The following is an 11,547-nucleotide window of genomic DNA, read 5'->3' as shown; positions in this document are numbered from 1 at the left end:
CACCTGCAGTGTCTCACCTCCATTACAGTAGCCTATACTTTAAGAGGGAATAACCACTAAAATGCTACCAATATAAAAGGTCTATCACATCAGAACATCTTCTAAGGATGTATAGAAATCCCAACCATAATTTGCCCACCCAGATGGTACCAAGTGACATGTTGGGACTTAGCACATACTAAATAGCACATACTAAATAGCATGATAGTTGTTTTTGTTGTTGCTGTGTGAACAAAATGGGGAAATTGTTTGTGTAATTGATATTGCATGTTGTATCTTTTTACTTGATATTCTAAATTACCAAGGGTTGGATCTAGAAAATAACAAACAGGTGTTCTCCCCTACCTCTAATGGTATCGCTCAATGCACAAGGTTTAGTCTAAATTTGGTATCGCTCAATGCACAAGTTTTAATTTAATTTTTTTTAAATGTCATTTTTCATAGCACAACTCAATAGCATAAAGACTCCAATCTCAAAACCTGTTCACATTAAACCAAAAACATCCCTATACCAAGATATCATTAAGGCTAAGTGGGGCTGTATTTTTCTAATTTGGATGAATAGACCCTTGTAACAACTTAACACATCCGTCAACATTCATTAGCTTCATTTGTGAATAAACCAATAGCCCCGACCTAAACGATATTAAAAAATTAGCCTTACTTTTCCATAAGCATCTGTAATTCAGGTAGAGATGCTGACAGTGCTGTTCTTATGTGTCGGTATTTGAATCCACTTAGTCCATCAAGCCCAGAAGAATGGAGTGTAGGTCCCCGAGACTGAGCTCCTGATGGCTGGGAGGAACAGCAAGCAATCCGGATAATGGAGGTACACTCGAAAAATTTGAATATCGTGCAAAAGTTCATTTATTTAAGTAATTCAACCTAAATGGTGAAACTAATATATTATATAGACTCATTACATTCAAAGTGAGATATTTCAAGCCTTTATTTGTTATAATTGTGATTATTATGGCTTACAGTTTATGAAAACCCCAAATTCAAAATCTCAGAAAATTAGAATATTACATAAAAACAATAAAAAAAAAGAATTTTAAATACAGAAATGTCGGCCCTCTAGAAAGTATAATCATGCATATGTACTAAGTACTTGGTTTGGGCCCCTTTTGCACGAATTATTGCCTAAATGCGGCGTGGCATGGATGCTATCAGTCTGTGACACTGCTGAGGTGTTATGGAAGCCCAGGTTGCTTTGATAGTGGCCTTCAGCTCGTCTGTATTGTTGGGTCTGGTGTGTATCATCTTCCTCTTGACAATAGTCCGTAGTGTCTCTATTGGGTTCAGGTCAGGATAGTTGTCTGGCCAATCAACACAGTAATACCATGGTCAGTCAACCAGTTACTTGTGGTTTTGGCACTGTGGACAGGTGTCAAGTCTTGCTGGAAAAAGTAATTCAGCATCTCCATAAAGCTTGTCAACAGACAGGAGCATTAAGTGCTCTAAAATCTTCTGGTATGGTAAATGGACTTGTATAGCGCTATATCTCAGTTTATCACAGACTCAAAGCGCTTTACATTGTTTTTTTGTACACATTCACCCAGTCACACACACATTCATACACCGATAGCAGCAGCTACCACACAGGGTAGGCTTAGCACTAGGGTGCTAAGCTAACTAAGCTAACTATCGGGAGCAATTCGGGGTTCAGTGTCTTGCCCAGGGACACTTCGACATGTGGCGGGGAGATGGGGGATCGAACCTCCGACCCTGCACAACAGAGGCGAACTCCCTACCCACTTCGCCACTGCCGCCCCAGTGGTAGACAGCTGTGGTGACTTTGGACTTGATAACACAGTGGACCAACACCATCAGATGACATGGTGCCTAAGATCATCACTGACTGTTGAAACTTGACAGTGGTCTTCAAGCCCCTTGGATTTTGTGCCCCCACTCTTCCTCTAACTGTAAGCCATAATAATCACAATTATAAAAGTTAAAGGCTTCACATATCTCACTTTGCATGTAATGAGTCTCTATAAGATATTATTTTCACCTATAAAGTTGAATTACTGAAATAAATGAACTTTTGCACAATATTCAAATTTTTCGAGTTTCACCTATATGTTACAGTAGCTGCCCGATAATCCATTTTTGTGATTGCTTGCTGTTAACTGTGAGAAAGTGGTCTCGCATATACACTCAGCGGACACTTTATTAGGTACAGAGGTTCAATTTCTTGTTAACACATATAACGTATCAGCCAATCACATGGCAGCAACTCAATGCATTAAGGCATGTAGACCTGGACAGGACAACTTATTGAAGTTAAAAGCGAGCAACAGAATTGGGAAGAAGGGGGGATTAAGTGACTTTGAACATAGTAATGTCGAGGGTTCCATACAGGCTGGTCTGAGTATTTCAGAAACTGCTGATTTACTGAGATTTTCACTCGCAACCATCTCTAGGGTTTACAGAGAATGGCCCGAATAAGAAAAAATATCCAGTGAGCGGCAGTGGTGTAGGCGAAAATACCTTGTTGAAGTCAGAAGTCAGTGGAGGATGGGCAGACTGGTTTGAGATGATAGAAAGGCAACATTAACTCAAATAACTATTTGTTACAACCAGGGTATGCAGAATACCATCTCTGAATGCACAACACGACCAACCTTGAAGCAGATGGGCTACAGCAACAGAAGACCCCACCGGGTGCCACTCCTGTCAGCTAAGAACAGGAAACTGAGGCTACAATTCACACAGGCTCACCAAAATTGGACAATAGAAGATTGGAAAAATACTGCCTGGTCTGATGAGTCTTGATTTCAGCTGCGAAGTTCTTGTCTTGAATACGTCTAAATGCCTAAATGCATTGAATTGCTGCCATATGATTGGCTGATAAGCTATTTTTTTTACAAGCAACTGAACAGGTGTACCTTATAAAGTGGCCGGTGAGTGTAGGTGTTAACACTGAGCAAATGTTAATTCCAAGTCCCCCCCATCCCATACGTACAACATAGCATCATCTGCATACAAGAAAATCCAAAAACAGCACAGAGGTCACAGTTCAGAAGAAATACACAGTTGACTTTTAAATGTTAAATGAAGGGATGTTTTGGCAACATGAACTTGTCAGAGGTTTTCCACCATCTTAAGAGGAATATAAACTCCTTCACATCATCTCAAAAGGTTGAAGGAACAGTCCATTTTAGGAAATGTGAATATCAATTTGATGTCTGTGTTAAACACAGAGCTAGAGTTGAAACATGGTTAACCTACCTTAGCATAACGACATAATACCTTCAAATAAATGAGGTACAAATTCAGAAGTGACTTTTAGACTGTTTGAAACTTTTAAGAGAGTCAGGGTTGCCATTCCCCTGCTTTAGTCTTCCTGATAAGCCAGGCTCCAGGTCTGTACTTAAATCACCGACATCAGATTGACATCAATATGAACATTTCCCTCTGAAAGCAAATAAGCCTACATTTTGAACTATTCCTTTACGTCCTCTTCTTTTTCTATTGTTGCTTTCTAACAAAACAAAATCATGTTTTCCAACTTTAATAAGCAAGTTAAATGAGCAAACAGTTTGTAAAGCAGAAGGGCAGAGTGGTATGGACCAGCTGGAATCCTGTATTGAGTGTCTGAACTACGTTAACAACTTTTATTAACTGAACACTTGCTGAACTATTATTGCTCTGACTAAAATAAAAAGGAACATTTTACGTCAGTACGATATGAAAGCTGCCATGTAATAAACCTGATCAACATACTGAGTGACAACTGTTAAAACCAATAAAAACATTTGAATGGCTTACCCGCCTTTCATGTTTACATGAGTGTGAATGAAAGGCAAAATGAGGCCTTAGCAAGCCAGCTCTGATCCAGTACAGTCGCTTTATCAGTCCACAGAGCAGCTTCCTACTTCCAACCATTCACGCACTTCCACGCATGATGTCAGGTGAAAAACAGTCTTGTTGAGGACAGTGAGTCACGCCCACCCTGACTCTGTTCCATGCAATGAGGCACACCGTTCAGATCAACCAGGTTCAAGTCTGATTAACACGTATGGGCAAGAAAACAACTTGGTATAAACAACAGGTTCAATGTTGTCCATATTCTGAACACTGGGGGCAACTGTTAAAAAAAGGATTACAGACATGTATCTTCTTGCCAGGAAATCCAGGCCAAAAGACTCTCTGGTAAAGTTCCTTAAGCTTTAGTCTTTATATGAAGTGAATGTTCCACTGAGCCTATGCTGCTGGCATGGCACACAGCTGCAGTCATCTAGGCGTCCAGCTATTCCTAAGGAGGTGGCAGACCAAAGCAGATATTCAATTTGTGTTTAACAATATGGGTGCTTTTGTGCAAAACTCCACATGTCTTGTGCACATTGCTTGGAGTCAAAGGGTCACAGAAAGCAGGCCTGAAAAGGTCCAGTGGGCTGGCTGTGGCTCAGTCTAGTAAAACAATATCTGATAGGCTGGCTGTGTGGCTCAGTCTAGTGAAATGATATCTGATAGGCTGCTGTCAGAAACCCCGCCCCCCGAGATGACCCGGCTGTCATTGTCATAGTGAGCGCTGGAGGAGGAGACCAGGGCTGAGCTGGTGCTGGCTGCACTCTGCAGGCTGCTGCTCAGGAACATCTGGGGCCTGTAATGCTGAGCAGAGAACACAAGGTCAGCTCTAAGGGAAAGCTTGCAGGCATTTAGTAAAGATGAGCCGCTAGAAGACAGCTCCTCCTATGGGCATTCTCTTCACATTGCAACAGCTACCAGTTTTACAATAGTATCAGCTATGGGTACATGGAGGTTTCAGCCTTTTGTGGTTTAATGTAGGAGGAATTTTTTTTTTAATTTCATTTGAAAGATTGAAAGATCAATATTTATTTATTTATTATTCTTTCGGACAATTCCACACAATACACAATTTTCTCTTGCAAATATTCATACATCATACTTTGTGTTGTCCGAAGGGAGACGGAAGAAGCCAAAGGCTTATCAGGTCCCGCCCCTCCAATATTCCTGGAGGTGACGGTATGCAGTAAGTAGTGCATGCTGTATGTAGGATACAAAAGCCAGGACAAATAATGTCTGCCTTCCTGCGCAAAACCAGGGACCCACTCATAGATGCAGCTCTATGGTGCTAAAAGGGAACATTCACAAACCAACATCTTTTCTGGATTTCTAAGTGTAATTCAATTCCAAAAATCATTTTGGAAGTTAGCACCTTTGATTATACTTTCCCCTGGTGTCACTTTTACATTTCCATTAGCTGTCCTTAAACCAGTATACACTCTAGGAAGTTAAATCATATAGCTTCTAGCTGTAGCAATAGGGTTTAACTTTGTTACTTCTGCAAGTCAAGTGGTTTTAGACAGGACAATCTAGAAATCATGCATAGAGCAGCTTTTAATTAAAAGCAGAAAGAACTGTGGCAAACATACCTGGGAATCTGCTTGAATTAAGGAAAACAAATCCAGACCTATAGTTAAAGAGATATATAAAAAAAAATAGATATTTTAAACAGTATAAGATGGCGGCAGTTATAGTGCTCCTTTGGCCACCCCATCCAGCTGACTCACTCTGCATATCAGTGGGGATGGAGGCCAGAGTAGAGGGGTGGAAGGGGACTGCATAGTCAGCCAGCGTGGAGCTCAGGTACGAAGGCTCCAAGCTCTGGACGTTTGGAACACGCACAGTGGGCTGGTAGCTCAACACTCTGGGGACGGACAGACATGCTTTATGAACACAACCGTATCATATCACTATATCGTTAGCCTCATAGCATAATTGCCTAAGTCATATTTTAAGGGTTATAGGGTAAAGTAGAAGTAGAGTAGATGTAGAATAGAGTAGATGTAGAGTAAAAGTAGAGTAGAGTAAATATGATTTAGGCAATTATGCTATGAGGCTAACGATATGGCAAAAGAAAATATTCTGTCAGTACACACAGGTCTCTCTATGGTTCTAGAAAAGCAAAGAAAGGCTTGCTCACCCCTTTGAATGCATGTCCTCAGTCTTGGAGATGTACATGCAGCGTTTCTTCAGGGGAGGGTCCTCGTCCTCCTCCTCCTCAGAGGAAGAGGAGCTCTCCAGGGTCAGGTCGATGACGTCAGCCTTCTTGGTGGAACCTGGCTCAGTGGAATGGGGGATGACTGAAGACTGGCGCACGGGAGCTGAGGCTAAAACACACAGGTTCAAAGGATGGGACTGCTGAAAATGTACCGTCAACCAATCACATGAAAAGAACAATAATACTCTTGTTCCTCAGACAGGGGGAAATATGGCATTTGTTGGGGACTTAGTGACATCTTTGGTGCTCTAGTGAGTATTTGGGGCAGCAGGACGCTGTGTGTGGTGTCATGATAAACTTGAGCGTGTGTGTTCATGGTGATGAAGGAATGTGGTGAGTTGGTCTGTTTTAATGTCTACAGCACAGAGGAGGAGACACCTCAGGGTTTGAAACACACTCGAAAATGTGCCCTGACGTGAAGAGGATGTACTTACTCTCAATCTTTGAGATGGTCTGAGAGGACAACTTGACGGCCTCTTTCTTTGGTCTCATGGGACACCATGTTCCATCCTCCTGGAACTTGATCTCATCCACGTCTGAGCAGTCGTTCAGGATCTCCAAGAAGAGACTGAACAAAGAAGAAATCACTGAAATCACCAATAAATCATTCTAATAGAACTAGTCACAGAAGCAGACTAGTATACCACTATTTAAGCCGATACGATCTCATTTAAAAAATGCACGGACTGGCCCTGATACTTAGGATATGTCCAGGAGATTTCCCAGATAAAAATAATACATTATAAAAAAAACTCCCAAATCGCTACAGTAAGAGACATGTAGTCAACGCTAAACTATAAGGATGAAGAGAAGTGAAACATAGATTATTAACACAAAGAAGTATTTCAAACATTGCATCAGACTACACGGGCTCAGCAACAGCAGGGGATGCTTGTGTGGAGCTCACCCATCGATGATGAGCGTCTCATAGGCAGCCTTTTTGTCGCACACAGGGCAGATCCAGGTGGGTTTCTTCTCATTCATCTGCAGGTAGAGGGCAGCGTCGAAACACTGCAGGTGAGAGCAGGTGACCGCCCGGCACGGCACCGTCAGGCGCATCTTACCCAGCTGTAGCACAAAACACTGAGCTCAGCCAAAATCCATCAATGCACAAAATGCTTGGTTTACTAAATGAGCACCGTCCATTTGAGTTCCATTCATTCATATTCATAAGGTCACATTTAGTACAGAGTTCTTGCGTTCCAGAAAGGCGTTTTCAGACCAAATAGTTCCGGTCAGTTCAGGTTGCTTTGATAGCAGCCTTCAGCTCGTCTGTATTGTTGGGTCTGGTGTGTCTCATATTCCTTTTGACAATAGCCCATAGTTTCTCTATGGGGTTCAGGTCAGGAGAGTTGTCTGGCCAATCCAGCTCAGTAATACCATGGACAGAAAACCAGTTACTAGTGGTTTCTGGCACTTTGGGCAGGTGTCAAGTCTTGCTGGAAAAGTAAATCAGATTCTCCATAAAGCTTGTCAGCAGACAGAAGCATAAAGTGAAGTGCTAAAATCTTCTGGTAGGCTTTGTTGACTTTGGACTTGTTACAGTAAGACAGTGGACCAACACCAGCAGATGACATGGAACCTACAACTATCACTAGTAACTGGTTGGCTGACCACGGTATTACTGTGCTTGACATTGTCAAGGGGAAGATGAGACCCAACAGACCCAAGAATACAGACGAGCTAGGGATGTCCATGGTTAACTGGTTAACCGTTAAGAAGATCTTTAACCGGTTAATACTAAAGGTTATACGGTTAAAATAATAATAATAATCTTAATTTCTCTCAAATCCGGACTCCTATTTTGATATCGCTAAACCGGATGTAAGAATGCAAACTGTCGGCAAAGAATGAAACAAGTAGTGTAGGCTACGCTCAACTTTATAATAGGTCCATGGTACGCTCCCAGTCACAATTTATGGTCACAACACTCCCCTGCCATGTGTTTGTATAATTTAATTAACAGCGTGGGCTCCTGCTAGCTTAACATAGCGCTAGCATTAGCCTTCTTGAGGTGGATGCTGTCCTGCATCTATCACCGTCTCAGTGAGTGTGAGGGAGTGACAGCCAGGCAGTGAGTGCCCGCCCCCTGCACAGACACAGAGAGGTCTGCCATGCTTGTGTGCCAGGATCAATAGCGAAAATCCGTCATAAAAAAAGCGTAAAGTACCGTTATTCAGTACTGATAACGGCGGAGCTTATCAATACTACAGTCTTTCAAAATGTTGCCCCGTGCTAAGCAACACTTAGCACCGGGTTTCAGTAGGCTACCCATCCCTAAGCCTGTGTGTGTGTGTGTGTGTGTGTGTGTGTGTGTGTGTGTGTGTGTGTGTGTGTGTGTGTAAATGTCCCTTTTCAGTCACTTCTTGCACTTTCCGCTCCTACATTCACATACTAGACCTCTTCTCACAACAGACAAAGGTGCCGTGTGAATGTCAAAATGCATGCATTAAAATTGGCTACTGGTCCCTGAATTGTTTTTAAATTAATATGCCGGTCCTTTGAACAAAAAAGGTCGGGAGCCCTGCTATAATGCTTCATGTATTTCACTATAAATAGGCTACATTAAATCTTAACGGTTAATAACCGTTAATTCTTGTGGTTAACCGGTTAAAGAAAAAATTCTAAATGACCATCCCTAAGACGAGCTGAAGGCCACTATCAAAGCAACCTGGGCTTCATAACACCTCAGCAGTGCCACAGACTGATCGCCTCCATGCCATGCCGCATTAATGCAATAATACATGCAAAATAAGATTCCAGACCAAGTATTGAGTGGATGAACAAACATACTTTTCAAAAGGTCAACATGTCTGTATTATAAATAATTTTTTTGATCGGCCATTTAGAATATCTTAATATTTTGATATGCTGGAGTTTTGATTCTCATGAGCCAGAATCCGCAAAAGTACAGAAAAAATGCCTTCAATATGTCACTTTAGATCAAATTGATTTAGAATATATGAAACTTTCCCTTTCTGAATTAAACTACGGGACAAAATGAGCTTTTCCATGATATTCTAATGATATGAGACGCACCTGTATGTCTACAAGAAGCTGTACACTACAGGCAGGTAAGAAGTGGTATATGACAGCCAAACACAACATACTATTATTTATCATTGCTAGAAGTTTTTTATGCATTCCAAGAACCAACCATGTTTAACCGCTGAGCGTTGACACACACAATCAAAACTAGGGAAGCATATCTGCACAATACTGATGACTTGTAATTCAAGGTATAAGATGAACCAAATGAAAGTGTAAAGGCCTAATGTGCCACTTGATCATATTTTGGTCCGTTTTGGTCCATCGCGTTGGGCGCATAGCTTCCCTTTGTGGCACTCCTGCTGCACGGAGGCCGACTGGAAGAGACTGCAGAGGGTGGCAAACATCGCACAAAATATCATTGGCTGCCCTCTGCCTTCCCAAAGCACCATCCACAACTCCCGCTGTCTCAGCAGGGCCAGAAACATCCTGAAAGACACCACCCACCCTGGCTTCCATCTCTCCAACCTGTTGCCCTCTGGCAGGCGCTTCAGGTCCATACAGGCCAGAACAAATAGACTCAGGGACAGCTTCTTTCCCAAAGCTGTCACCATATTGAACTCCAATTTGCACTAATACAACTGCACTGTATATATTTCCACTGACCACTGCACCACCAGACATATCCTACAGACATATCCTACCTCTCATTCTATGTGTTGTTGTTGTTTGTGGTTCTTTAGTGTGTATTTTAATGTATTTTTATATTGTGATAACTGTATGCACTTTTAAGGAGCTGCTCTCTGAATCTCATTGTACTGTAAAGTATAACGACAAATAAAGCTTTCTATTCTATTCTATTCTTCCGCTGTCTTATTTCCCCTAATCAACCATTGCTGAGATCAGACCGGGCACAACTGCAACAGTGCATGGCGGCACAACAACAACCACATGGCCAACAACTGTGCCGAAGTGATAATGTCATAGCAGCTAATGAAGTCTGGTGTGAGCTCCCAGTTATTCATTTTGCACAATAGAAGTGCGTGGTCACCAGTTTCAGTGACTTTTAAATATGGAGGTGTGTTCTGCATACGGACGTCAGTGATCCCCGGCGCTAGTTTCAAAAGAGAACATCCCTGCATTCCAAATCACATACTTTTTCTTTTTACTACACAACATACTAAAGTACAGAAGAGTTTTAGGGCCACGGGAGAAAAAAAAATCAGATAAAGAAGTTTTTTTTTTTTCATTATGTCGAGAAATGTCAAATACTATTGGAGTTAGTGGGGCATTTATGTATTTTCAGCATACTACAATTGACGTGCATGAATTGGGACATCCTAAATCTTTTTCTGGCATACTAAATAGTAGAGAAGTATGGGGATTGGAACGCAGGGTACGTGGAAGAAAGTTGAGCATGCTGTGACACCACCTGTACCATCACCTCATCCATGATCAACATTTACAGCGCAACCATTTTTAATTTCAATAGAAAACTATTATCAATGCAGTCAGAATCATTTGAAAGATGCAGTTATCACATAAACATTATACACAGAAGATAGATTTACCGGGCACATGAGTGACACTCGAAGGCTTGTTGTAGCAATCTCACTGTCTGGATCTGCTGTCAGCTTCTCTTTAACTAGAACACAGAGTGGACAGGAAGAGTGCATAGGAAAATAGAAAAATATTTTAAAAAGACATACAGTCCCCTCCAATAGTATTGGAACGGTGAGGCCAATTCCTTTATTTTTGCTGTAGACTGGAAACATTTGGGTTTGACACCAAAATATTAATATGAGACAATAGATCAACATTTTAGCTTTCATTTCCAGGTATTAACATCTGGATCTGATACACAACTGTGAAGAAAGCATTATTTGTAAAGGAACACCACATTTTTAGGTGGGCAAAAGTATTGGAACAGATAGACTTTAAATTAATTTAAGTGAATAAGACTTAATGTTTTGTTGTAAATCCTTTGCTTGCAATAACTGCATCAAGCCTGTGACCCATTGACATCATAAAACTTTTGCATTATTCTTTTGTGATGCTTTTCCAGGCTTTCACCGCAGCCTCATTCAGTTGCTGTTTGTTTTGGGGGGTTACTCTCTTCGGTCTCTTTAAGTCTGGAGATTGACTTAGCCAGTCTAAAACCTTCTATTTCTTGCCCCTGATGAACTCCTTTGTTGTTTTTGCAGTTTTTTTGGATCATTATCTTGCTGCATGATGAAGGATCTTCCAATCAGTTTGGTTGCATCTTTCTTTAAATTGGCAGACCGAATGTTTCTGTAGACTTCTAAGTTCATTTTGCTGTTGCCATCATGTGTTACTGTGTTGTTGTCAAGATGAACCTTTACCAAAGTGATGGAAAGGCTAAAGTTTGGAGAAAGAAAGGATCTGCTTATGATCCAAAACATACAAGCTCATCTGTGAAAAACGGTGGAGGCAATGTCATGGCTTGGGCTTGCATGGCTTCTTCTGGGATGGGCTCATTAATCTTCATTGATGATGTAACACATGAT

At 41.4% G+C, this 11,547-nt stretch overlaps 1 protein-coding gene across 1 annotated transcript in view; it reads right to left on the bottom strand.

Annotated features, from left to right (window-relative positions):
- Positions 1-425: 425 nt before the first annotated feature.
- pias2 (protein inhibitor of activated STAT, 2) overlaps positions 426-11,547 on the bottom strand; it is a 38,297-nt gene continuing 27,175 nt past the window's right edge. The window contains exons 8-14 of the mRNA XM_080045352.1: positions 10,591-10,664; positions 6,939-7,099; positions 6,466-6,599; positions 5,954-6,140; positions 5,541-5,677; positions 5,403-5,440; positions 426-4,617 (exon numbers count right to left, since the gene is read on the bottom strand). Coding sequence (XP_079901478.1) covers positions 4,453-4,617; positions 5,403-5,440; positions 5,541-5,677; positions 5,954-6,140; positions 6,466-6,599; positions 6,939-7,099; positions 10,591-10,664 — 896 coding nt within the window. The 3' untranslated portion in view covers positions 426-4,452. The remainder of the gene's footprint in view (positions 4,618-5,402; positions 5,441-5,540; positions 5,678-5,953; positions 6,141-6,465; positions 6,600-6,938; positions 7,100-10,590; positions 10,665-11,547) is intronic.

The sequence above is a fragment of the Ammodytes marinus genome (genome assembly GCF_949987685.1).
Source record: "Ammodytes marinus genome assembly, chromosome: 2".
In the NCBI taxonomy this organism is placed as follows: Eukaryota; Metazoa; Chordata; class Actinopteri; order Uranoscopiformes; family Ammodytidae; genus Ammodytes; species Ammodytes marinus.
This window is presented reverse-complemented; position numbering and strand designations above follow the sequence as displayed.